The 27,544-nt window shown below is 41.8% G+C and overlaps 1 protein-coding gene across 10 annotated transcripts in view; it reads left to right on the forward strand.

Annotated features, from left to right (window-relative positions):
- Nucleotides 1-27,544, forward strand: part of LOC135504233 (rap1 GTPase-activating protein 1-like) — a 102,301-nt gene that overhangs the window by 56,446 nt on the left and 18,311 nt on the right. For 6 of the 10 annotated variants that reach the window (XR_010450108.1, XM_064922607.1, XM_064922609.1 and 3 more), the window contains 16 exons: nucleotides 11,918-11,953; nucleotides 13,708-13,755; nucleotides 14,239-14,277; nucleotides 14,447-14,635; nucleotides 15,266-15,369; nucleotides 15,907-15,985; nucleotides 16,122-16,175; nucleotides 16,293-16,376; nucleotides 17,369-17,469; nucleotides 18,644-18,773; nucleotides 19,534-19,689; nucleotides 19,799-19,870; nucleotides 19,977-20,063; nucleotides 20,191-20,331; nucleotides 22,719-22,796; nucleotides 23,976-24,085. Coding sequence is in view for 9 of the 10 variants with exons in the window: in XM_064922607.1 (XP_064778679.1) it covers nucleotides 11,918-11,953; nucleotides 13,708-13,755; nucleotides 14,239-14,277; nucleotides 14,447-14,635; nucleotides 15,266-15,369; nucleotides 15,907-15,985; nucleotides 16,122-16,175; nucleotides 16,293-16,376; nucleotides 17,369-17,469; nucleotides 18,644-18,773; nucleotides 19,534-19,689; nucleotides 19,799-19,870; nucleotides 19,977-20,063; nucleotides 20,191-20,331; nucleotides 22,719-22,796; nucleotides 23,976-24,085 (1,508 nt within the window). In the remaining variant the exon portion in view is untranslated. Of the gene's footprint in view, nucleotides 1-7,914; nucleotides 9,954-11,917; nucleotides 11,954-13,707; nucleotides 13,756-14,238; nucleotides 14,278-14,446; nucleotides 14,636-15,265; nucleotides 15,370-15,906; nucleotides 15,986-16,121; nucleotides 16,176-16,292; nucleotides 16,377-17,368; nucleotides 17,470-18,643; nucleotides 18,774-19,533; nucleotides 19,690-19,798; nucleotides 19,871-19,976; nucleotides 20,064-20,190; nucleotides 20,332-22,718; nucleotides 22,797-23,975; nucleotides 24,086-27,544 lie in introns of those variants that run through there. The other 4 variants (XM_064922614.1, XM_064922615.1, XM_064922613.1 and 1 more) reach the window with 4 other exon arrangements.

Here is a 27,544-nt window from a genome sequence, read left to right on the forward strand (position 1 = left end):
TGAGGGTAGGTAACAACATCTCCAGCCCGCTGATCCTCAACACTGGGGCCTCACAAGGGTGCGTGCTGAGCCCTCTCCTGTACTCCCTGTTCACCCACGACTGCATGGCCATGCACGCCTCCACCTCAATCATCAAGTTTGCAGACAACACTACAGTGGTTGGCTTGATTACCAACAACGACGAGACGGCCTACAGGGAGGAGGTGAGGGCCCTCGGAGTGTGGTGTCAGGAAAATGACCTCACACTGAACGTCAACAAAACAAAGGAGATTATCGTGGACTTAAGGAAACAGCAGAGGGAGCACCCCCCTATCCACATCGACGGGACAGTAGTGGAGAGGGTAGTGGTAGTAAGTTTTAAATTCCTCGGCGTACACATCACGGACAAACTAAATTGGTCCACCCACACAGACAGCGTGGTGAAGAAGGCGCAGCGGCGCCTCTTCAACCTCAGGAGGCTGAAGAAATTCGGCCTGTCACCAAAGGCCCTCACAAGCCTTTACAGATGCACAATTGAGAGCATCCCGTCGGGCTGTATCACCGCCTGGTATGGCAACATTTTTTTATTTTTTTTATTTCACCTTTATTTAACCAGGTAGGCTAGTTGAGAACAAGTTCTCATTTGCAACTGCGACCTGGCCAAGATAAAGCTTAGCAGTGTGAACAGACAACATAGAGTTACACATGGAGTAAACAATTAACAAGTCAATAACACAGTACAAAAAAGGCGAGTCTATATACATTGTGTGCAAAAGGCATGAGGAGGTAGGCGAATAATTACAATTTTGCAGATTAGCACTGGAGTGATAAATGATCAGATGGTCATGTACAGGTAGAGATACTGGTGTGCAAAAGAGCAGAAAAGTAAATAAATAAAAACAGTGTGGGGATGAGGTAGGTGAAAATGGGTGGGTTATTTACCAATAGACTATGTACAGCTGCAGCGATCGGTTAGCTGCTCAGATAGCTGATGCTTGAAGTTGGTGAGGGAGATAAAAGTCTCCAACTTCAGGGATTTTTGCAATTCGTTCCAGTCACAGGCAGCAGAGTACTGGAACGAAAGGCGGCCAAATGAGGTGTTGGCTTTAGGGATGATCAGTGAGATACACCTGCTGGAGCGCGTGCTACGGATGGGTGTCGCCATCGTGACCAGTGAACTGAGATAAGGCGGAGCTTTACCTAGCATGGATTTGTAGATGACCTGGAGCCAGTGGGTCTGGCGACGAATATGTAGCGAGGGCCAGCCGACTAGAGCATACAAGTCGCAGTGGTGGGTGGTATAAGGTGCTTTAGTGACAAAACGGATGGCACTGTGATAAACTGCATCCAGTTTGCTGAGTAGAATGTTGGAGGCAATTTTGTAGATGACGTCGCCGAAGTCGAGGATCGGTAGGATAGTCAGTTTTACTAGGGTAAGTTTGGCGGCGTGAGTGAAGGAGGCTTTGTTGCGGAATAGAAAGCCGACTCTTGATTTGATTTTCGATTGGAGATGTTTGATATGAGTCTGAAAGGAGAGTTTACAGTCTAGCCAGACACCTAGGTACTTATAGGTGTCCACATATTCAAGGTCGGAACCATCCAGGGTGGTGATGCTCGTCGGGCATGCGGGTGCAGGCAACGATCGGTTGAAAAGCATGCATTTGGTTTTACTAGCGTTTAAGAGCAGTTGGAGGCCACGGAAGGAGTGTTGTATGGCATTGAAGCTCGTTTGGAGGTTAGATAGCACAGTGTCCAAGGACGGGCCGGAAGTATATAGAATGGTGTCGTCTGCGTAGAGGTGGATCAGGGAATCGCCCGCAACAAGAGCAACATCATTGATATATACAGAGAAAAGAGTCGGCCCGAGAATTGAACCCTGTGGCACCCCCATAGAGACTGCCAGAGGACCGGACAGCATGCCCTCCGATTTGACACACTGTACTCTGTCTGCAAAGTAATTGGTGAACCAGGCAAGGCAGTCATCCGAAAAACCGAGGCTACTGAGCCTGCCGATAAGAATATGGTGATTGACAGAGTCGAAAGCCTTGGCAAGGTCGATGAAGACGGCTGCACAGTACTGTCTTTTATCGATGGCGGTTATGATATCATTTAGTACCTTGAGTGTGGCTGAGGTGCACCCGTGACCGGCTCGGAAACCAGATTGCACAGCGGAGCAGGTACGGTGGGATTCGAGATGGTCAGTGACCTGTTTGTTGACTTGGCTTTCGAAGACCTTAGATAGGCAGGGCAGGATGGATATAGGTCTGTAACAGTTTGGGTCCAGGGTGTCTCCCCCTTTGAAGAGGGGGATGACTGCGGCAGCTTTCCAATCCTTGGGGATCTCAGACGATATGAGAGAGAGGTTGAACAGGCTGGTAATAGGGGTTGCGACAATGGCGGCGGATAGTTTCAGAAATAGAGGGTCCAGATTGTCAAGCCCAGCTGATTTGTACGGGTCCAGGTTTTGCAGCTCTTTCAGAACATCTGCTATCTGGATTTGGGTAAAGGAGAACCTGGAAGGGCTTGGGCGAGAAGCTGCGGTGGGGGCGGAGCTGTTGGCCGATGTTGGAGTAGCCAGGCGGAAGGCATGGCCAGCCGTTGAGAAATGCTTGTTGAAGTTTTCGATAATCATGGATTTATCGGTGGTGACCGTGTTATCTAGCCTCAATGCAGTGGGCAGCTGGGAGGTGCTCTTGTTCTCCATGGACTTCACAGTGTCCCAGAACTTTTTGGAGTTGGAGCTACAGGATGCAAACTTCTGCCTGAAGAAGCTGGTCTTAGCTTTCCTGACTGACTGCGTGTATTGGTTCCTGACTTCCCTGAAAAGTTGCATATCGCGGGGACTATTCGATGCTATTGCAGTCCGCCACAGGAGGTTTTTGTGCTGGTCGAGGGCAGTCAGGTCTGGAGTGAACCAAGGGCTGTATCTGTTCTTGGTTCTGCATTTTTTGAACGGAGCATGCTTATCTAACATGGTGAGGAAGTTACTTTTAAAGAATGACCAGGCATCCTCAACTGACGGGATGAGGTCAATGTCCTTCCAGGATACCCGGGCCAGGTCGATTAGGAAGGCCTGCTCACAGAAGTGTTTTAGGGAGCGTTTGACAGTGATGAGGGGTGGTCGTTTGACTGCGGCTCCGTAGCGGATACAGGCAATGAGGCAGTGATCGCTGAGATCCGGGTTGAAGACAGCGGAGGTGTATCTGGAGGGCCAGTTGGTCAGGATGACGTCTATGAGGGTGCCCTTGTTTACAGAGTTAGGGTTGTACCTGGTGGGTTCCTTGATGATTTGTGTGAGATTGAGGGCATCTAGCTTAGATTGTAGGACTGCCGGGGTGTTAAGCATATCCCAGTTTAGGTCACCTAAAAGAACAAACTCTGAAGCTAGATGGGGGGCGATCAATTCACAAATGGTGTCCAGGGCACAGCTGGGAGCTGAGGGGGGTCGGTAGCAGGTGGCAACAGTGAGAGACTTATTTCTGGAGAGAGTAATTTACAAAATTAGTAGTTCGAACTGTTTGGGTATGGACCTGGAAATTATGACATTACTTTGCAGGCTATCTCTGCAGTAGACTGCAACTCCTCCCCCTTTGGCAGTTCTATCTTGACGGAAGATGTTATAGTTGGGTATGGAAATCTCAGAATTTTTGGTGGCCTTCCTGAGCCATGACTCAGACACGGCAAGGACATCAGGGTTAGCAGAGTGTGCTAAAGCGGTGAGTAAAACAAACTTAGGGAGGAGGCTTCTGATGTTGACATGCATGAAACCAAGGCTTTTTCGATCACAGAAGTCAACAAATGAGGGTGCCTGGGGACATGCAGGGCCTGGGTTTACCTCCACATCACCCGCGGAACAGAGAAGGAGTAGTATGAGGGTGCGGCTAAAGGCTATCAAAACTGGTCGCCTAGAGCATTGGGGACAGAGAATAAGAGGAGCAGGTTTCTGGGCATGGTAGAATATATTCAGGGCATAATGCGCAGACAGGGGTATGGTGGGGTGCGGGTACAGCGGAGGTAAGCCCAGGCACTGGGTGATGATGAGAGAGGTTGTATCTCTGGACATGCTAGTTGTAATGGGTGAGGTCACCGCATATGTGGGAGGTATCAGGGGTATGAAGAGTGGAACTAGGCGCTCCATTGTGAACTAAAACAATGATAACTAACCTGAACAACAGTATACAAGGCATATTGACATTTGAGAGAGATACAGCGAGGCATACAGTAATCACAGGTGTTGAATTGGGAAAGCTAGCTAAAACAGTAGGTGAGACAACAACAGCTAATCAGCTAGCACAACAACAGCAGGTAAAATGGCGTTGACTAGGCAACGGGCCGACAGATAAAACATAAACAAGCAGAATGAGGTACCGTGATTAATGGACAGTCCAGCGTGCATCAGCTATGTAGCCAAGTGATCAGTGTCCAGGGAAGCTGGATTAGTGAGTGTTATCCAGGTAAAAAAAAAAAACTAACAATGACTAAATAGCTTATAGCTAGTTAGCTAGTTAGCTTCTGGAGGTTCTTGAGTGTGTTCTTAAAAATTAAAAATAATAGTGATTCCGTATCACATTGGGTGAGGCAGGTTACCGGAAGGTATAAACAAATAAAAAATCGGAAAGAGATAAGAGAGTAAATATGGGTCCAGTGAGTGTTTGGGACGAGGCGATTCAGACGGTTAGCAGGCCTGTGCTAACAAGCTAACAGTTAGTAGGCCGGGGCTAAACAAGGTAGCAGTTAGCAGGCCGAAATAGCAAGCAGGGAGATAGCAAGGGCTAGAGAGTTAGCCTTTGGGGGACGTCGCGATGGGGTGAGTCTGTTTATTCCTCTTCATGCGGTGACATCGATAGACCGGTCGTGGGTCCGGGTAATTGTAGCCCAGGAGTATGCTACGGTGGTAGGTATTGTAGCCCAGGAGTATGCTACGGAGGTAGCACAGGTGCTCTGGCGGGGCTAGCTTCAGGCTAGGTGGTTGGAAGCGCTAGCCAGCAGTAATCGTCCGGGGTTGCGGTTTAGCTAAATAACTAGTTGTGAAGATCCAGATGTTCCGTTTGCGGCGGGAATCCGGGGATAAAAAATAAAAAAATAAATAGGTCCGTTATGCTCTGGTTAGAGTCGCGTTGCTCCGCCAAGAACCGTAATGCTCTCCAGAGGGTAGTGATGAGGTCTGCACAACGCATCACCGGGGGCAAACTACCTGCCCTCCAGGACACCGACACCACCCGATGTCACAGGAAGGCCATAAAGATGCTCAAGGACAACAAACACCCAAACCACTGCCTGTTCACCCCGCTATCATCCAGAAGGCGAGGTCAGTACAGGTGCATCAAAGTAGGGACCGGGAGACTGAAAAACAGCTTCTATCTCAAGGCCATCAAACTGTTAAACAGCCACCAATAACATTGAGTGGCTGCTGCCAACATACTGACTCAACACCAGCCTCTTTAATAATGGAAAAAATGGATGTAAAAATGTATCACTAGCCACTTTAAACAATGCCACTTAATATAATGTTTACATACCCTACATTACTCATCTCATATGTATATACTGTACTCTATACCATCTACTGCATCTTGCCTATGCCGTTATGTTCCATCACTCATTCATATATTTTTATGTACATATTGTTCATCCCTTTACACTTGTGTGTATAAGGTAGTTGTTGTGGAATTGTTAGGTTAGATTACTCGTTGGTTATTACTGCATTGTCGGAACTAGAAGCACAAGCATTTCTCTACACACGCATTAACATCTGCAAACCATGTGTATGTGACAAATAACATTTTATTTGATTTGAGATGTGAAGAATATTTGTTGGTGGGATGTGTGTAATGAGAAACAACCTGACGCTGCACTTGAAGCATTTATGAAATTGCTTATTTTCCACTTACTGATCGGCATGCGCCCATCAAGACTGTTAGAACGGCCAAATCCCCATGGTTAGATCTATGGATGTCAGCCCTATGACTTGATGTACTGGTCCAAAATCTCTATGGCTAAAGAGGGATGAGGCAAAGGGAATAGCAAATAATTCTGACAACACAGCAGATTGGACAAACATACAGTAAATTGTACAAAACTAAACAAAAATATGAAGAAACTATACTATAAAGATAAATTATATAAAGAATGATAGTAAAAAGCTCTGGAGTAACGTAAATGAAATTCTGGGCAAAAAAGCTAGCTCAGCCCCATCCTTCATATAGGCAGATGGTTTGTTCATAACAAAACCCTTTGATGTTGCCAACCACTTTAATAACTATTTTGTCGACAAGATTAGCAAACAGATTAAGATTAACTGCATCACTATTGATCTTTGTGTGACTTGTTGAAGGGTTAAAGTACTGAACTGTCTGTTCAACTCTCTGCCACCCCAGGTAACTCAAACTAGCAATAAAACCAGATTAAGAAAAATTATAAAAGAACACTTTACAGCATGATGATTATTTGCATATATTTTGTATTATGTATCGTATTATGTATTGTATTGTGTAGTTTATGATGTAGTGTATTATGTAGTGTATTATGTAGTTTATGATGTTTTCTATTATGTAGTTTATGATGTTTTAGTCTATTATGTAGTGTATTATGTAGTGTATTATGTAGTGTATTATGTAGTGTATTGTATTATGTAGTGTATTACCTATTGTATTATGTAGTGTATTACCTATTGTTTTATGTAGTGTATTATGTATTGTATTGTTTTATGTAGTGTATTATGTATTGCATTATGTGTGGTATTATGTAGTTTATTATGTATTGTATTGTATTATGTTGTGTATTATGTGTGGTATTATGTAGTTTATTATGTATTGTATTATGTATTTTATTTATATAGTGTATTGTATTATGTATTGTATTGTATTGTGTAGTGTATTATGTATTGTATTATGTCTGGTATTATGTAGTTTATTATGTAGTTTATGATGTATTGTATTATGTATCGTATTATGTATCGTATTATGTAGTGTATTATGTAGTGTATTATGTAGTGTATTATGTATTGTTTTATGTAGTGTATTATGTATTGCATTATGTGTGGTATTATGTAGTTTATTATGAATTGTATTATGTATTTTATTTATATAGTGTATTGTATTATGTAGTGTATTATGTATTGTATTATGTAGTGTATTATGTATTGTATTATGTCTGGTATTATGTAGTTTATTATGTATTGTAATATGTATTTTATTGTGTAGTGTTTTCTATCATGTAGTGTATTATCTATTGTATTATGTAGTGTATTATGTATTGCATTATGTGTGGTATTATGCAGTTTATTATGTATTGTATTATGCATTTTATTATATAGTGTATTGTATTATGTATTGTAATATGTATTTTATTTTTAGTGTATTTTATTGTGTATTTTATTTATTGTATTATGTATTGTATTATGTAGTATATTTTGTATTGTATTATGTAGCATATTATGTGTGGTATTATGTAGTTTATTTTGTATTGTAATATGTATTTTATTATGTAGTGTATTGTATTATGTAGTGTTATATCTATTGTATTATTTAGCTTATTTTGTATTTTATTATGTATTGTAGTATGTATTTTATTATGTATGGTATTATGTAGTTTATTATGTATGGTAGTATGTATTTTATTATGTATGGTATTATGTATTTTATTATGTATTGTAATATGTATTGTATTATGTATTTTATTATGTAGTGTATTGTATTATGTAGTTTATTATCTATTGTATTATGTATTGTATTATGTAGTGTATTATGTAGTGTGTTATGTAGTGTTATGTAGTGTATTATGTAGTTTATTATGTATTTTATCATGTATTGTATTATGTATTTTATTATGTATGGTATTATGTAGTTTATTATGTATTGTAATATGTAGTGTATTGTATTATGTAGTTTATTATGTAGTGTATTGTATTATGTAGTTTATTATCTATTGTATTATGTATTGTATTATGTAGTGTATTATGTAGTGTTATGTAGTGTATTATGTAGTTTATTATGTATTTTATCATGTGTGGTATTATGTAGTTTATTATGTATTATATAGTGCATTTTATTATGTATTTTATTATGTTGTGTATTATGTAATCTATTATGTAGTGTCCAGGAGTCTGGACCCAGCTGATGTACTGTATGCACAGATAGAGTTACTTCTCTCCAAAGTTTTAACGAGTAGCTCAGAAAGACAGACGATGGGTGGGTGGAGTACCAGCTGACAAACAGGTCTGGTAGAGAGGAGTTATTGCTCCTTATACTAATGTTAGGCCTATTGGTCTTTTCTAAGGAGAGGTCCCAGCTCTGACACCTGCACTAGGCCTGCATACAGGGCATTATAACTGAGGCTGAGCCAGGCAGATTCCACACTGCTGTTCACTCCTCCCCCACTAGGCACAAACTGATTGAAGTACAGTGGATAGCACATTATTCAGTCAAATATAAATAAGCTAAATATCTAACATTATATTACAATTTGAACTTTGCTGTGCTTTTCAATGGTTGAAAGCACAGTGAGTCATTTGGGTGACAAAAAAATCTGACATTGTTTTTCAATTGGAATTTTATTGTGCTTTCAGATGGTTGAAAACATAGTGATAACACACTGAACATTCAGCTAACTTTTGGCTGTCTTTTTGAGTGGCTGAATATAGGTGGTAATCTCATTGATCAATGTCTCAACCAATTATTACCCAATTATCCTCGTTGAAGTGACGTGGTGTTCCCTGTGGGCCACCTCTCAGACCGGCTGGCTGGTATTGCTCTGCTTCCTGTGTTAAACTATTGTGTGTTTTCCAGTGTAGCATCAGTGTGTCACCAGTCATTATGTTAATATCAGCTCTAGTATTATTTTTAGGGAACTGGGCTGATATGGAGGACTTGTAAAGAGCAGTATCAACAACCTCTGCATCATCAAGATAGTTTTTTGTGATGTGTTAATGGTGGGAGGTGTTAACCCATGTACCCAGTTAGCCATTGTTATGTAAATGACAGCTGAAAAGTACCAGTGTCCAGGGCCTTGGAGAGCAGGTCCACTGAGGTCATGACCCAGAGAGATACTGGAGCCAGGCCGTGGAGGTGGAAACACAAAAGTCTGAGCCATTTGGGTAAAATACTGGGGTAAGTCCTTAGTGGAAGTATGCCATATGTGGGATGAGATCTTATAGTATTATTTCTCTATTCTATTCCCTTTCTCTTTGATCCAGCTTTGCTATAATGAGCAGCCCAAAAAAGTGAAAAGAATTTCATTGAAATGATGGCAGTTGATGTACGCCTACAATTGTATTACAATAAAGTTATTCCTAGCTATATGAGCCCAAAACATTGTCTCTATAAAGTGAAGCAGCGCCCACAACTACCCTAGCTCCAGTGTGGGTAGGCGGGTGCTGCAGGGACTTGTCTGAGCTGTAAAGTACATCACGGCCTGAGGAGTAGGACCATGCTCCACCTCTGGCCATCTGCCAGACACACACAGAGAGAGAGGAGGAGTGTTGTACACACAGTGCTCTTTCGGGAATGCATTACCTCCCTTTCTACTTCCTAGATAGTGACAGAGAGACAAAGATAGCGTAAAAAGACACCATTTTTAACTGAGGATCGCTGAACAACCTACGACACACACACCTGCGGACATACTCATTATACAAACATGCAGTTGAGGATTCCTTGAGTCTGTCACCACCTCTGCCTCTGTGACTCTTGGTCATGGCTGTAGTCGTTTGGGGAGTCACTGTGCTGTGGGTGAGGAACTCTGCAGTACCACAGTGGAATATAGGCATGTCTCTGGGGCTGGACAAAGACGCATCAGGCAATGTGTTCTTCTAATCCTGGAACTTAACAGTTGAACTCACAAACCAGGGACTCTGAATCATTTTTCAGCTGCAGGATTTTTCCTTGGAAGAAAAGTCTACTTTGAAAATGTCTAAAAGTCAGATTCATCTCAATGCTCCACTGGTGACAGTGGGACCGTGGAGGAGACACAGCGAAGTAAGTACTTGGGTAGATTAGTCACACCTCTGACAGAGATCTCTTCTTTTGATTGTCTGAAGTATTAGGACTAGAGTAAGAATAAAGGGCTTATTCTCACCGAAGAGAGTTATCAGGTTGAAATGTCAATTTACATAATATGTACATACACTTTTCAAATCACATTAGTGACGGGAATGTCACGAGCTGAGAGAGATTTCGGTTGACGTTCTTGCTTCACAGCTCAAAAGTATCTTAAATGTCACAGTAGCCACTAGACAGGAAGCTAAGCATAGCATTAGGACTATACTATTAATTATTGGAACAGAACCATATTACACTGTTGAATAATAACAATTCACAAGCATGTGTGGACAATTAAAGTAATTTTTTCTTGTCTGTAGGCTACACTCAATACATTTTAGCTTCAAGACAAAAGCACAGAGTTACTGCTAACAAAATGTCTTCATCAAGTAAAGTTAGCATATCAAAAATGAATGATTTAACCCTCTCATATTATTATAAAAGTACAATAGGCCTACATTACAACATCACAACAAACCAGGCTTCAAGAAGACGAGGACCGTTGTTTGTAGATTTAATTCAAAGAGCCCATTCACTGAACTTTTTTTTAGATGAAAAGCTTGGGTTATTGCCGGTTCAAATCCCGGTCAGTATTATGGAATACTACCATGTTGATTGTTCCTTGTTCATTTAGTGGTAAAGGCAATATACTGTAAATGTCTTTGTGCCTTTAAAAATCCTATAATGTATACATATTCCAGTTGTGTTTCTGACAGTTGACTGTTCTGTATGTAGACAATGAGGATGTCATGTCTCTGAATATTTCAGCTGACCATAATGTTTTGACAGTGTCATCGTTTTCAACTGTGTTTTCCAGGACAGTGATATTTATCTTTAGGGTTAGTACTAGTTTCTACTGTTTGCATATGGCGGAGGACTCATACTCACTCTGGACACTCAGATCATATAGTACTGTACACAAATTGGTTGGTCATGTCAGCCTTGAGTGAGTGTGCCTTTTGGATTCTGACATCTTTTGAGGCCGTAATTCTCATACTTTTGTGTTATCCAGACTGAGGTCTGTTAAGATACTGAGTACCAACCCTAATCAACTTCTCAGCATGTGAAAGGGTGAGGGAATAATATTACATGTTGAAGCATTCTTTACTTTGGTGTGTTGACTATGAAACAGGGTCCACTTCAACCAGGGAGGGGCGGATTAGTTCACACAGATGAAATCTGTTAAAAAGTCCAGTAAAGTGTTGAAACTCTGAAATGGACGATGCCAAAATGACTTTAGGATGTTATAGTCCTACATAACATGTCACTGCATCGTACTTGATGCTGCATGGAAGATACAGCATTTTCCATCTTGATGTTGATGAATCGTGTGCTGGCAACCTGCCTAGACTGAGCATGATGCAGACCATCTCCTAGCATATAGATTTACAACCCAACAAGACTCAGACATGCTGACATACTATCATTTTGTTGTTGCTATTGTCATGGAACAGTATCATCAAAGGGAAGAGAGCTGTGGCTCAGACAAGACTCTCTGTGAGATGGGACGTGTATCTCCATTCAGGCTCACACGCCAGGCCCTTCAATATACTGTATCAGTTTATGTTTATCACACTGGTGATTTATGTATCTGTTGCTCTCGGAGATGTAAACAGTCTTTTTTTTAAAGGATTATTCCACTGAAAGATTCATCTCACTTCTGAGGGGAAGAAAACAATGAGTGTGTGTTTCCGCAGGGCCAGATGTGCAATGCCATGGAGAACTAATGTGTAACAAATTCATTATGTGATGGTTCTATGAAATAATATTTTATAGTAGAAAGTTCACACAGTCAGTCCTAAGACTCAGTTTGTAGTACAATGGGAACACATCCCACGCTAACGCTGATAAAATACTGAATCGAGTTTCATTTCCACTTCATCTCATTCTCCTCTCTACAGACCACAGATTTATTTGAAATGATTGAGAAGATGCAGGTAATGTATTTTGGATCTCTTGCTGTTCCTTTATTAACTCATGTTTCTAAGCTAGGCAATGTACACTAACCAGTGAGTTAGTCCCTTTTACTGTAAACTCTGCTTTTCTGGCTCTGCTCTCCTGTAACAACGGCTTGTCTTACCTGTTCTCTGTACTGGAGGTTAGCAGAGCTGGGACAGACAGTGTTGGAGAGGAGATGTCTGGACACGAGCAGTGTGCCTGACTCTGGACAGCCCCTCTCCTGATGCTTATTCCAGACCCTCAGCTAATTACCTAACTTCAGAGAGCCTCTAATAACCCCCTGTCCCCTAGCCTTTGAAAACTGTAGCCAGCCTCCATGCACAAACTAGAGGAATACAGGTTAACATTATAGCAGTTTACTACTTATCATAAGGCAAGACCGTGTTTGATACAGTACATTGGTGAACAGGGTGTGCTTTTTACACTGTCTGAACGTACATTTTTATTACAGTGTCATATAAAGAAACATATGACGTTATTGTAAGAGCTGTAATACAAAGTCTGTATGGAGATTGTATTACTTCACTATTTCTAATGTATTTCTTAAGGATTATTATTCATGAACATATACATCATATTTGGGCTTGGAGATATTATATATGGGCTTGTGTTTTTATTCTGTATGTATGTTGACATAGTTATGTATAAAATAATTTCTTTGAACAGAAGATTCCTCGTCAGTTTGTATATCAGATGCCCCAAGGATTCCGCTTCTCCTCAATAACAGATCGCATATCAAGACATCAAACTCACAGCAGCAACTATCTGCTCCATCATATCAGACAGACTCACAGCCCTTTACCCATAGGTCTGTAGCCAGTATCTGTGCAGACTCATGGACTGAGGGACAGTGTGGGAATTTCAGGCCACGTACTGTTCGTATGCCAAGTCTGTGTGACACAGCCCCAAAGGTGTTACTACTGCTTCCATGGCTGATACCCATCTCTCTCCAACTCCCCACTCTGCATCCCTTTGCTCTTCTGCTATCTGTATAAACACATGGATGGCTTTGTAACCTCTTTGTCTGTTGATAATATGATTAGTCCTCCCTGTACTTTGTTACTTCCTCTAAAACTGTGAATTGAAATGTAACTAATGTGTCAGATAAGACGTACGACACGGCTGTGAATCAGTGATGATGATGAACATCTCCGGACCTCCAATGACCTGGGTTTGGAATGGAACATCATCTGTCATGTGTAACCAGCGTGTGACAATTATCTTCTTCTTCTTCTCTCTCTCTCTCTCTCTCTCTGTGTTCTCTCTCTCTCTCTCTCACTCTCTGTGTGTTTCTCTCTCTCTCTCTCTCTCTCTCTCTCTCTCTCACTCTCTGTGTGTTTCTCTCTCTCTCTCTCTGTGTGTTTCTCTCTCTCTCTCTCTCTCTCTCTCACACTCTCTGTGTTTCTCTCTCTCTCTCTCTCTCTCTCTCACACTCTCTGTGTGTTTCTCTCTCTCTCTCTCTCTCTCTCTCTCTGTGTGTTTCTCTCTCTCTCTCTCTCCCTCTCTGTGTGTTTCTCCCTCTCTCTCTCTCTCTGTGTGTGTGTGTTTCTCTCTCTCTGTGTGTGTTTTCTCTCTCTCTCTCTCTCTCTCTCTCTCTCTCTGTGTGTGTTTCTCTCTCTCTCTCTCTGTGTGTGTGTTTCTCTCTCTCTCTGTGTGTGTTTCTCTCTCTCTCTCTCTCTCTCTCTCTGTGTGTTTCTCTCTCTCTCTGTGTGTGTGTGTGTTTCTCTCTCAGGGCAACAGAATGGAGGAGCAGCGATACACCTTTCCTCCCCCACTCAAAGTACGCTCTCGCTGGGTCTCCTGACCTCTCTCTCTCACAATACACCCGTTGTGTCACTACTCCTCATATCTCTCTGTATCTGACTACTGACTGTCGAATTGTATTCACTCAGTGGGCACATACTGGGCACAAACTGGTTGAATCAACGTTGATTCACGTCAATTAAATTAAATTGAATTACGTTGAACCAACGTTGAATTGACATCTGTGCCCAATGGGTATGCTCGAATCCAGCAGCCCTCCCTACCAACTAATGTATAGACTAACAAGGTTAGAATACAATTATTGTTACAGAGTAATATAAACATCAACCATGCAGCATGATTGTCTGTTTATGCGTTAAACAGACAGGCACTTTGGCTGGATTTCATGGTAATAAAAGCATCACTTTAAATCAGTAGCATCATTTAAATCAGTTGTAGAGCACCACTGACTCTTACTGAGACAGATGAATAATTGATGTCTGTATTGTTGTCTTTGCAGACTGAAGAGGACTACATTCCTTACCCCAGTGTCCATGAGGTACATACAGAGACTCAACTTCAATGCAGTCATTTCACCAGTAACATGGATGTTGGCAATTTGTGCTTCATGGTTGATATTTCAGTATTCATTGAAAATCACTATCACATTTCCTGGGGGGAAAAATGACCCTCCAACCTCGTGTCTTCTACTTTGTGTTGTGAACCAGGTGCTGGGGAGAAAGAGTGGGTTCCCACTGATTCTACTGCCTCAGTTTGGGGGTTACTGGATCGAGGGCAACAACCATGAGCTTGGTGACAGTGCTGAGCCAGACCAGATCCAGCCTCTGTCCCCCACCACACACAAGCTGGAGAGTAACTCCACCGCCAAGATGTACAGGAAGCACTTTCTGGGCAAGGTGAGGCTGAACACTGGGACTGTTGTGTTGGAGTTTGGCTGAGTGGTTGTACTGCAGGAGACTGGGGTTCGATTCCCGGTTCATCCTTTTTGCAGTTTGTCTCCTCCTCTCCTTCCATCACATATTTTTCCAACTGCCTTTAAAACACAAGACAAAACAAACACTGTCTGTAGAATAATGAGGCTACATGTGTATGAAACATTTGTTAAGTACCTTCTATTCATACAACATATTGCAGCCCAAAGGGCATACAACTAGTATGAAGACACCATAACTCACATAGATTCCTATTCATTATGGTAATGAAAGTGAATGAGTGTTAGAACAATCCCAGCTGGGTAACCTAATAAGAGCTACTCTACGTGTCGGGTGGCACTTCAGAGACGGGTGGTAATGAAGAGGCATTAGGCTTTGCCACATGTTTCACACCAGTCAGAGTAATATGAACTAATCTAATGTGCCCATAGAGGAGAGCAGAGACCTGAATGGAATGACAACAGTTGGTTAGCACATACAGTTGAGACATAGTTCATTAACTCATTGAAATGTGTTTGGGTTGGTGTGTGTCTGTGTATGAAAGACAGAAAATGTATTCTTCAGCTAAACTCTGTCCTTGTGCTGTGTCCCCAGGAGCACTTGAATTACTACTCAGTGGACGGAACTCTGGGACATCTGGTGTTGTCCATGAAGTATGACGAGATCGGACACCAGGAAGACCTCCACCTCATGCTCAGGTTAAACACCCGTAGCCTCCTCCATCACCTCCTCTCTGCTGGCTCTCATCCCTTTCCCTTCCTCCTCTTTCATCCCCACGTTCTCCTTTATCTGAATGCTGTAGATACATACAGTACATACAGTACTAAACTGTAAACATACTGGTATTGTTCACATCATTCTGTGTCTGTGCAACTGAGTAATGCAAAATGCACAGTTGTAACTGTTGTAATCAATGGAAAGTTGCTAAAAAAAACAGATTTATGTGTTTATGAATCATTCCCTATTGTGGTGATAATCCCATCCTCATAGGAGTCATAAAGCCAGGGAGAGTGTAAACAGCACACTGTCATATCTGCATGATGTGACAGATTTAGGCAGTGTGTGGGTGGAGGGTAGAGGGATGCGGATGTAGGGACCAGGGCCAGGGCTGGGTTAGTTACAGTGGGTAGATGATCCATTCCAGATGCCCAGCCCATGTGACAGACTGACAGCTTCTAAGAAGCATAACTATGATCATGACGAGAACATGTTGTTGTGGTTGTCTAAACTACCAGGACCAAACTGGAGACATACCATGATGTGATCCCCATATCCTGTCTCACAGAGTTCCCTAACGTGGTGCAGATGGCCAAGGTGAGATCATGGTTGGGGATGAATATCAACACATACTGTTTGTGGAAAAGATGTTGAAAAGTGTCATAATTGTACCGTGATTACATTCATTTGATCTCAGCGCAGTTATTTCTATGTTTTTATTTTTGACCCTTAGCTTGTCTGTGAAGAGGTGAATGTGGATCGTTTTTACCCTGTCCTCTACCCAAAAGTAAGCATTAGGTTTTGAAGTGTGCTCAGATAATTAACCACAGAAATATGTTTTTTTACATGGATAATACAAATGTCGTACTCCTGACTATTCGTTCAATTTGTGATCTCTAAACAGGCTTCAAGACTCATTGTTAATTTTGATGAACACATTATAAGCAACAACTTCAAGTTCGGAGTTATCTACCAGAAATTTGGACAGGTGAGCCTTGGAGATACATTAAGATCAGTTAAAACGATTGGGAATCAAATCATCATCATAATGCCAAACTCTTCAAATCCCCCCCAGACCCCCACATTGAACAACAAAAAAGATGAATAAATGAACGAGCACTTGACTTTTCCTACCAGCACTGACTCAGCTGATAGCTACTTTAATGAGGAAACATGTACTTACTATGACTGTGATATGTGGTTGTCCCACCTAACCATCTTAAGATCTGTCGATCTGGAGCATCAGATAAATGACTAGAATGGAAAAGTGAATGTACTGAATAAGAGCTGACCTGAGTGCATTAACATGAGTACCATCTCTTGCAAATCTCATAAGAAAATGCACAATATGCTTATCCTCCTCCCCATCACATTAATAGTCTCTCTAAGCCTAAGCCAACCATATGTTTCTCTTCAATATTCCTTCTCATTACAATAACAACCCTATTATTTACGGCACTGAGCCAGAGAAGCTGGAGAAGCCTCAGCATAGCCTCAGTAGAGGGTCATTGTATCCTCTGATGGAGCCTAGGGGGTGGAGCTCCACATCCTTGATCTTTAAACTCTAAAGGAAAGGGCCACACTCAGCAGAGGCTCGACCTCACAGGGGCTTCAGGGGCCTCAAGAACCCTCTCCTCTTCTTCTCAGCACCCAGAGAGACATTAACATACAGGAGAGACACTGAGGACTGGATACACACACACTCGCACACACACGCACACACACACAGACACACACAAAGAGAGGTTTTATGTGATCAAAGTGTTATTGTTCCTCACTCATTATTATAGTTGACTCATTATTATTATTATTATTATAGTTATTATAGTTCTATTCTATTCACAATATAGCGTAAATCTTAAGTATGTTATCATGAGAGCTTCATATACAATAAGTTGTTTAATCCTCATAGTGCTTTGGTCAGTGGTATTGTTTTCTGTTTCTGACTGCTGTTAGCCTATATAAACTCCTGGTTTGCAGACATCAGAAGAAGAGCTGTTTGGGAACAGTGTTGAGAGTCCTGCCTTTGTTGAATTCCTAGAGTTTCTGGGGGAGAAGGTCGAGCTGCATGACTTCAAAGGGTAAGAACTTCACCACAACTTTCTAATATACACTACCGTTCAGAAGTTTGGGGTCACTAAGAAATGTCCTTGTTTTTGAAAGAAAAGCTAATAAAAGTTCCAGTAAAATAACATCAAATTGATCAGAAATACAGTGTAGACATTCTTAATGTTGCAAATGACTATTGTAGCTTGAAATGGCAGATTTTTAATGGAATATCTACATAGGCGTACAGGGGCCCATTATCAGCAACCATCAGTCCTGTGTTCCAATGGCACGTTGTGTTATCTAATCCAAGTTTATCATTTTAAAAGGCTAATTGATCATTAGAAAACCCTTTTGCAATTATGTTAGCACAGCTGAAAACAGTTGTGCTGATTGAAGAAGCAATAAAACTGGCCTTCTTTAGACTAGTTGAGTTCCTGGAGCATCAGCATTTGTGGGTTCGATTACAGGCTCAAAACGGCCAGAAACAAAGAAGTTTCTTCTGAAACTCATCAGCCTATTCTTGTTCTGAGAAACAAAGGCTATTCCATGCGAGAACTTGACAAGAAACTGAAGATCTCGTTCAACGCTGTGTACTACTCCCTTCATAGAACAGCGCAAACTGGCTCTAACCAGAATAGAAAGAGGAGTGCGAGGCTCCGGTGCACAACTGAGCAGGAGGACAAGTACATTAGAGTGTCTAGTTTGAGAAACAAATGCCTCACAAGTCCTCAACAGGCAGCTTCATTAAATAGAACCCGCAAAACACCAGTCTCAAAAAGATTAAGATGGGCAAAAGAACACAGACATTGGACAGAGGAAATCTGCCTAGAAGGCCAGTTGCCTCTTCACTGTTGACGTTGAGACTGTTTTTTTTTGCGGGTACTATATAATGAAGCTGACAGTTGAGGACTTGTGAGTGGTCTGTTTCTCAAACTAGACACTGATTAAAAATCAGCCATTTCCAGCTACAATAGTCATTTACAACATTAACAATGTCTACACTGTATTTTTTTATCAATTTGTTGTTATTTTAATGGACAAAAACATTGCTTTTCTTTCAAAAACAAGGACATTTCTAAGTGACCCCAAACTTTTGAACGGTAGTGTACATTCAATAACAACAACCACAATTGTGCAATTGATTGTGTCTTGAACAGTGTGTTGGAAATAGATAGAGGGTTTCACTGAATGGTCCTATCTGTCTAGGTTTCGTGGTGGGTTGGATGTGACCCACGGGCAGACAGGATCTGAGTCTGTCTACCACAACTACCGCAACAAGGAGGTCATGTTTCATGTGTCCACCAAGCTGCCTTACACTGAGGGGGACACACAACAGGTACTATTACAAACCCCTCTGATCTCCTCCTACTGATGCAGACTGTCATCATCACACTGTTTATTATGTTATGGATCATGTTCTAAATGAGTAGAACGTTGTGTATTGGTATGACATGAGTATTGGTATCCATATGATTGGGAACATTCTGGAAGCATCCATAAAGCTTATGTATATTGTATGTTTTCTTTAGAAACAGTATCTTTCTCTTTCAGTGCAGTCTTCAGTGGAGCACTACTGTATAATGTCTTACAGTGTAAACTTCCTCAGTCTTCACTCATCAGGGAAACTGTCCCAACACAAACACAGACAGACACCTTATCAGAAGAATGTCTTAAGCCTATCTAGACGAACACACACCATAAGTTATCAGGACGAACACACAACGTGTAATCAGAGCCCACAGCTGCAGTGGGAGCAGCTGATTGGTTTCCCTGAGAGTTAAGTCAATCAGAGCTGTTGTCTAGGTTGATATGGTGGAGCAGCAACCCTCCAACTGGTGTTGGTTTATCCTGGCTCATCTGTGGACAGACAGAAACCTGCCAAGACAAACAGGGAGAGAGGGGGAGAGACAAGGGCCTCCCCAGAGTGGTAGAGAAAGGCATTTGCAACATTCAGTAGTTTGAAAGTTAATAAAAAACTCGCATTACTCCTACTCAAGCAATACATGACAGACAAATTCATTACTGTTCTTGAAAGCATTTCCATGTGACATGAATGTTCAATACAGCTTTGCTTTACGTGCTGTTCTGTGTTGCAGTTGCAGAGGAAGAGGCACATAGGGAATGACATTGTGGCCATAGTGTTCCAGGAGGAAAGCACTCCGTTCGTACCAGATATGATTGCCTCCAACTTCCTCCATTCCTACGTAGTGGTGCAGGTGGAGAACGCCTGCACTGGTGATGTACTGTACAAGGTGCTAAAGCACTCCTTGATTTTCACTAAACTAGCCAACCAACATCATACCAAACATACAATACTGTGACCATTGATCATTCATGGCCAGTGTGATTGTCACCTGTTAGGTGTCAGTGACGGCGAGAAATGACGTACCTTTCTTTGGACCACCCCTGCCAGACCCGGCTGTCTTTAGAAAAGTAAGTTGGCAAAACTACAATCCCAACTCCTTAAAACACCGGTCAGCTTGTGTTTTCTCTCTCCTCCTTCTTTTGTGTCACTCAGTCCAGTTCTCTTTTATCCCAGGGTCCAGAATTCCAGGAGTTCCTCTTCACGAAGCTCATCAATGCTGAGTATGCCTGCTATAAAGCTGAGAAATTTGCCAAACTGAAGGTGAGTTATTCAAAGGATCTCTGTCATTGTTTTCAGGAGCCAACTAAGGGACATAGGCCAGCATCCTTGGTAGACAGTATTGCCAGCCTATCATTACATATTAACTGTCACCTGTTTGTGTTACCAGGAGCGTACACGGTCAGCCTTACTGGAGACATTGTATGAGGACTTGCACATCAACAGCCAGGCCATGATGGGTCTGGGAAGAGATGAGGACAAGATGGAGAACGGGTCCGGAGGAGGAGGGGGCTTCTTTGAAACCTTTAAGGTAACCCAGCACGGCTGGGAAAAGGCTTGGGGCAATAAGCTTAGTATGCACTGACTAATGTGTTTTTACATATGATCACTTGTTCCTGAATATGTAACAGTACTAAAACGGAACACCCTCATAAAACTGTTTTAGTTTCATAATTCAAATGAATTACAAATAGAGGATAATTTCCATCTTATAGTGACACAGTTCTTTACACGCCACTATTTCTCTGTTGTTCCCCTTGGTTGTACGGGCTGTTGTCTGTCTGGGGGGTTCCAAGAATGTCCTTATCTATAATACAGGACACTGGCATCAACTGCTTGATCAGTCACCATTAGTCTGTCTGGGGAACATCCTTGTCTCTGTGCTCTGCTGCTCTGTCAAATGGCACATCAGCTTCTTAATGTCAAGCTTTATGTGATGTTGTGTTCTGTCTGCAGCATGCTACCATGTGTTTGTGACATACATTTGACATACATTTCCTTCTCTGTTTCACCCTTCCAGAGTGAGGGGAGCGATGCTCCCTCTCCCTTCCCTGAGAAACCCTTGATAGAGCCCAGCCCACTCACATGCATGCCTAACTCAACTCACTAACTTCTAAAGCATGAAACACACAGAGAATCTCACTGCTGATAGGTACTTATCACAGTGGAAGGCTGTTCCTTCTCTTGCTAGAACAAAAGCGTTACCTACTGCGTGCCGACATAGTAGTGACGAACCTACCGCTTCTACTTGTAGAATCGCAATGTAGAATCAGTGGCCAACAACTTTGCTTTGAGCCAATCAGAGAGCACGAACTCCAACATGCGGGAGCCAACAAACATAAATTAAAACAGAGGGCCTTTTCTCTGTACATCCACGGATGAGCCAGACATACTTCATAGCAATGTAGGCTATGGGATGGTAGTTAGCTAAGCACACAACACTAAATACTTCCTCCAAGCTAGCTAACCAGTAGCTAGTATTGACATTATATTTAAGTCACAGTCGATTAGCTAGTTTACATCAGCTATGTTGCGCTAGCTAGCGAACATGCTAAAGTTAGTTAGCTAGCTAAACATTTGGCTATGGGCTGGCACAGGCAGTATGGGATTATGTTTATTCGTCATCTTGCTTGGTAGTTATCTAGCTTTGGCCATCTGTCTAGCATCAACAAGGGCTTTCTATAAAAATAGAAACATTAGCGCAGATAGCTTGGAATCTAGACCATAAGTATTACACACCTGCATTGGCAAAAAAATGCTACTGCCACCTTCTGGTTCGGCTGTGTAAACAAAAGAGATTGACTGCCAACACTGTTCAGAGGTGCTAAATACTGTCGGCAGGCAAACATTTGACAATCCTACCGGTGTGTCTGAGCTTTTGCACAATAGTCTTGCACATGATTAGACTTGGACACTCACACATCTAGAATTACTAGACTGTCACTACCCTTGCCTTTATATAGTGGATGAGCTGAGTCATCTCTTTAGATCAAATGTGTTTTTAACATTGAATACAATTTAATATTGTTTTCATGATAAAAATTCCATGCAAATGCACTGCATCAGAATGGGTCCTTGCACTGTATGCTCTGTGTACATGCCAGCTCCTGCTCCTGCTTTATGTTTGCTTTGTGATGTTTATATCAAGAACAAGCTTGTTAGTTCAAGAGTTCAAGGGGAGTGCGTAGTGCGTACATGGCGAGCATGTTTTTGCCATTTGTCTGACAGATGGAATGATATGTCTGACACTCCAGTGGCAGAAGAGTTGCCCTTCTAAGTGATACAAGTGTGGCTCATGACTGTTTGAATGTTTCCTCTATGTTTGGGATCTATTATACCACTAACATTTTTGATGAAACTTATGATATACATTTATATCAAATCTGAGAGGAACCTAATTTGGGAAGTCACAAGATCTTTCTCTATTAAGTCATCCCCTTTGTCTAAGATGCCACATACATAGACAAGACTCAAAGAAAACATATTGATGAAACAAACAAATAAGTGCTTTGAAAAGTATTTGTAACTAACCTCTATGTGACTCTACTGGAGGCTTTCTTCTTGTCTGTGACCTTGCCTGCTGCGCTCTCCAACGCTGTAACATATGTATGTGTACTTGTTTTCTACTCTTCCTCTTTCTTCTCCATGACTCCATCATCCTCTTCTTTACAGGCCCAATTCTGTGGGCCATTTTTTTCTCTCTGCTAAAGTGTGTCTCCCTATTTCACTGTCTGTGTCACACCCGTGGTGCCCAAAGCCTCACTCTCTCTATATTTTAAAACTGTGCTTTTATTTGTAAAGTTCAGATATAACACATGCTTTAATGTATTTTGTTTTATTAACAAACAGTAACTTGCTGCATGTAATTAATCTCATGGTGTTTTTCTCTCTCTCACTCTCTCTCTCTGTATGACTCAGTCATTGCTTGTCCCAGGGAAAAGTCCCAGTAAACATGGACGTCGAGGCAGTGCCATAGGGATAGGAACAGTAGAAGAGGTTCATATCTAATTCTAACTACTCCCTCCTTCCTACTCTTCTTCTCTGTGTCTTATTTCTCAGCATGACTACACTGCATCCTAACAAACACTTTTCCTGTGGTTGGTCAGTGAACCACAACTTTAGGATTCCAGGGCAACCCCTCCAGAAATGCAAAAGGATGACTCCTAATATGAAATATGTCAATTTCTTAGCAGGAGATTGCATCTATACAATATTATACACCTATTTTTAAAGCTATGGTATTATTGAGGCTTGTGAAATGACTTTCCTCTCTCAACTGTTTGAACTACATAACACACGGTACACTAGCCTTTGATCCATATGACATCAGATACACTGTAGGTACAACACTAGCACAAATAACGTTTCCTATAAGTGCATAGAGACAAGTGGTCCGTTTAATGCCCTTAGCCGTCACTTAACTGGTCTTTTTTTTGCATATTTCCTTGTTTTGTTATTATATTGTATTGTGTGTTCACCCTCTGTAGTCTCCACAAGCATATCTCTCAACATGCAAATCTTGTTTAGCTAATTCTCCATTTGTTTAAAACTATGAATATTAATGGTTTAGAGAACATAGATTCTTCTCAAGCTCTTTGAAGCCCACATTAGACACAAGCTATTTTTCAAGTCCTTATTTTGAGAGCTTACAACGGGAGATTGAGTGAACAAAGTGTTCAGTCAGAAAGCACATTTTAGTGGTAAGCCCTGGAGCTCTACAACTCATCTTTCATCTCATGCTCTGCTCTCGCTAGCCAATCTGAGTGGAACTGGGGCTTGTTGCTAAGCCTCTAAGTGCATATTCTAATGTTTTCTTATCTCTGTTAGCCACAACTCCAAGGCATAAGAATGGTTACTCTGTATGTAGCCTGATAAAAATGATTCATTCTTATGCAAGATAGAACATCTTGTACTTTCCGCAGAGACGGTTAAATTGTCTCACGATTTACAGTGAATAATGATACAATACCTGGAAAGTCATGACATTTGTAAAACACAAGGGATGACATACTGTGTAATAACACCTAACGTACTAGAAACAAATGAACAGAGCATAACGATGCAATAACCACAGCATTAAAGACAGATCCCATGTTATTGGCTATTGATAGGCTGTTATTGTGAAAGATATGGTGTCATGGATGCTCACTGGCTGTTTTCATCTTGTCCTGTCAGTCTCTGATCATCCCTGGGAAGAGTCCAACCAGGAAAAAGTCTGGTCCGTTTAGCTCCAGACGCAGCAGTGCCATCGGTATTGAGAATATCCAGGAAGTCCACCAGAAAATGTAAGTGTGACCGAGTCACATAGCAGGGACGGGTCAATGTTCATAGACATGAATATTGATGTTGATAGATGTTTGTATATGATGTTGATACAGTGGGTATCATAAGTATTCACATTTTGTTTCACATTTTGTTGCGTTAAGATGTGGGATTTAAATTAATTTAATTTTGATGTTTTTGGAATGGTTTATAATGTCAAAGTGGAAGAAAAATGCTATCATAACGTTTTTACATAATGTTTTTAATTTATGAAAAATAAAACACTAATATACGTTGTTTAGATAAGTATTTACCTCCCTGAGTCAATACATGTTAGAAACACTTTCTTGAGTAAGTCTCTAAGAGCTTTGCACTCCTGGATTGTGCAATATTTGGCCATTATTTTTTCACATATTCTTCAAGCTCTGTCAGGTGTTGGGGATCATGGATAGACAGCAATTTTCATGTCTTGCCATCGATTTTCAAGCAGATTTAAGTCAATTATAACTTGGCCACAGGAACATTCACTGTCTTCTTGCTAAGCAACTCCAGAGTAGATTTAGCCTTGTGTTGTAGGCCATTGTTTAAAGGTAAATTCCTCTACCCAGTGGTGTAAATCAGACTGAAGGATGTTTTGCTCTAGGATTTTGTCTGTGCTTAGCTCCATCCTGTTTTTTTTAATTCTGAAAAACTCTGCAGTCGTTGCTGATGTCAAGCATACCCATACCATGATGCAGCCACCACCATGCTTGAAAATAAGGAGGCAGTTTCTCAGAGATGTGTTGTGCTGGATTTGCCCCAAACATTTAGGCCAAAAAAATATTCCTTTGTCGTGTTTTTTTGCAGGATTACTTTTGTACCTTTTTATTCTGTATATTTATTATTATTTTGACTACGATGTTGTTAATCCATCCTGTTTTCTCCTATCACAGCCATTGAACTGTTTTAAAATCACCAATGACCTCATGGTGACATCCCTGAGCAGTTTCCTTCCTGTCCTGCAGCTCAGTTCAGAAGGACAATTGCATCTTTGTTGTGTCTGGGTGGTTTAATACTTCATCCACAGCATAATTATTAACTTGACCATGCTAAAAGAGATATTCAATGTCTGATTTGTTATTGTTATCTATCTACCAATCACTGCCCTTCTTTGAGGCTTTTGAAAAGCTCCATGGTCTTTGTAGTTGAGTCTGTGCTTGAAATGTAATACCCTTACAGATGTTGTATGTATGGGGAACAGAGGAAGGGGTAGTCATTAAAAAATCATGTTTAGCTTTCACACATTTCAGTCCATGTAACTTATGTTGAGCCAGATTTTACTCCTGATCTACATTTTAGTTATTATATTTTTATTAATTTGTTAAAATATGTATAATTTCTTTTCACTTTGACATTATGGAGTATCTGGTGTAGATCTAAATGAAATCTATTTAAATCCCACTTTGTCACGCAACAAAATGTGAAAAACTCCAAGGGGGGTTAATACTTATGATACCCATTATATGTTAGTTATAATATCCTGTGTTTCTGTCTGATGTCCTGATCCTGTGCCTGCATCTATCACCCTGTCCTGTATCCATCTATCACCCTGTATCCATCTATCACCCTGTCCCTGTATCCATCTATCACCCTGTATCCATCTATCACCCTGTCCCTGTATCCATCTATCACCCTGTCCCTGTATCCATCTATCACCCTGTCCCTGTATCCATCTATCACCCTGTCCCTGTATCCATCTATCACCCTGTCCCTGTATCCATCTATCACCCTGTATCCATCTATCGCCCTGTCCCTGTATCCATCTATCACCCTGTCCCTGTATCCATCTATCACCCTGTCTGTATCCACCTATCACCCCCTGTCCCTGTATCCATCATTCACCCTGTATCCATCTATCACCCTGTCCCTGTATCCATCTATCGCCCTGTCCCTGTATCCATCTATCACCCTGTCCCTGTATCCATCTATCACCCTGTCCCTGTATCCATCTATCACCCTGTCCCTGTATCCATCTATCACCCTGTCCCTGTATCCATCTATCACCCTGTCCCTGTATCCATCTATCACCCTGTCCCTGTATCCATCTATCACCCTGTCCCTGTATCCATCTATCACCCTGTCCCTGTATCCCTATCACCCTGTCCCTGTATCACCCTGTCCCTGTATCCATCTATCACCCTGTCCCTGTATCCATCTATCACCCTGTCCCTGTATCCATCTATCACCCTGTCCCTGTATCCATCTATCACCCTGTCCCTGTATCCATCTATCACCCTGTCCCTGTATCCATCTATCACCCTGTCCCTGTATCCATCTATCACCCTGTCCCTGTATCCATCTATCACCCTGTCCCTGTATCCATCTATCACCCTGTCCCTGTATCCATCTATCACCCTGTCCCTGTATCCATCTATCACCCTGTCCCTGTATCCATCTATCACCCTGTCCCTGTATCCATCTATGTCCCTGTATCCATCTATCACCCTGTCCCTGTATCCATCTATCACCCTGTCCCTGTATCCATCTATCACCCTGTCCCTGTATCCATCTATCACCCTGTCCCTGTATCCATCTATCACCCTGTCCCTGTATCCATCTATCACCCTGTCCCTGTATCCATCTATCACCCTGTATCCTTCTATCACCCTGTCCCTGTATCCATCTATCACCCTGTATCCATCTATCACCCTGTCCCTGTATCCATCTATCACCCTGTATCCATCTATCACCCTGTCCCTGTATCCATCTATCACCCTGTCCCTGTATCCATCTATCACCCTGTCCCTGTATCCATCTATCACCCTGTCCCTGTATCCATCTATCACCCATCACCCTGTCCCTGTATCCATCTATCACCCTGTCCCTGTATCCATCTATCACCCATCACCCTGTCCCTGTATCCATCTATCACCCTGTCCCTGTATCCATCTATCACCCTGTCCCTGTATCCATCTATCACCCTGTCCCTGTATCCATCTATCACCCTGTCCCTGTATCCATCTATCACCCTGTCCCTGTATCCATCTATCACCCTGTCCCTGTATCCATCTATCACCCTGTCCCTGTATCCATCTATCACCCTGTCCCTGTATCCATCTATCACCCTGTCCCTGTATCCATCTATCACCCTGTATCCTTCTATCACCCTGTCCCTGTATCCATCTATCACCCTGTCCCTGTATCCATCTATCACCCTGTCCCTGTATCCATCTATCACCCTGTCCCTGTATCCATCTATCACCCTGTCCCTGTATCCATCTATCACCCTGTCCCTGTATCCATCTATCACCCTGTCCCTGTATCCATCTATCACCCTGTCCCTGTATCCATCTATCACCCTGTCCCTGTATCCATCTATCACCCTGTCCCTGTATCCATCTATCACCCTGTCCCTGTATCCATCTATCACCCTGTCCCTGTATCCATCTATCACCCTGTCCCTGTATCCATCTATCACCCTGTCCCTGTATCCATCTATCACC

The sequence above is a fragment of the Oncorhynchus masou genome, chromosome 18, assembly GCF_036934945.1.
Source record: "Oncorhynchus masou masou isolate Uvic2021 chromosome 18, UVic_Omas_1.1, whole genome shotgun sequence".
Taxonomy (NCBI): domain Eukaryota; kingdom Metazoa; phylum Chordata; class Actinopteri; order Salmoniformes; family Salmonidae; genus Oncorhynchus; species Oncorhynchus masou.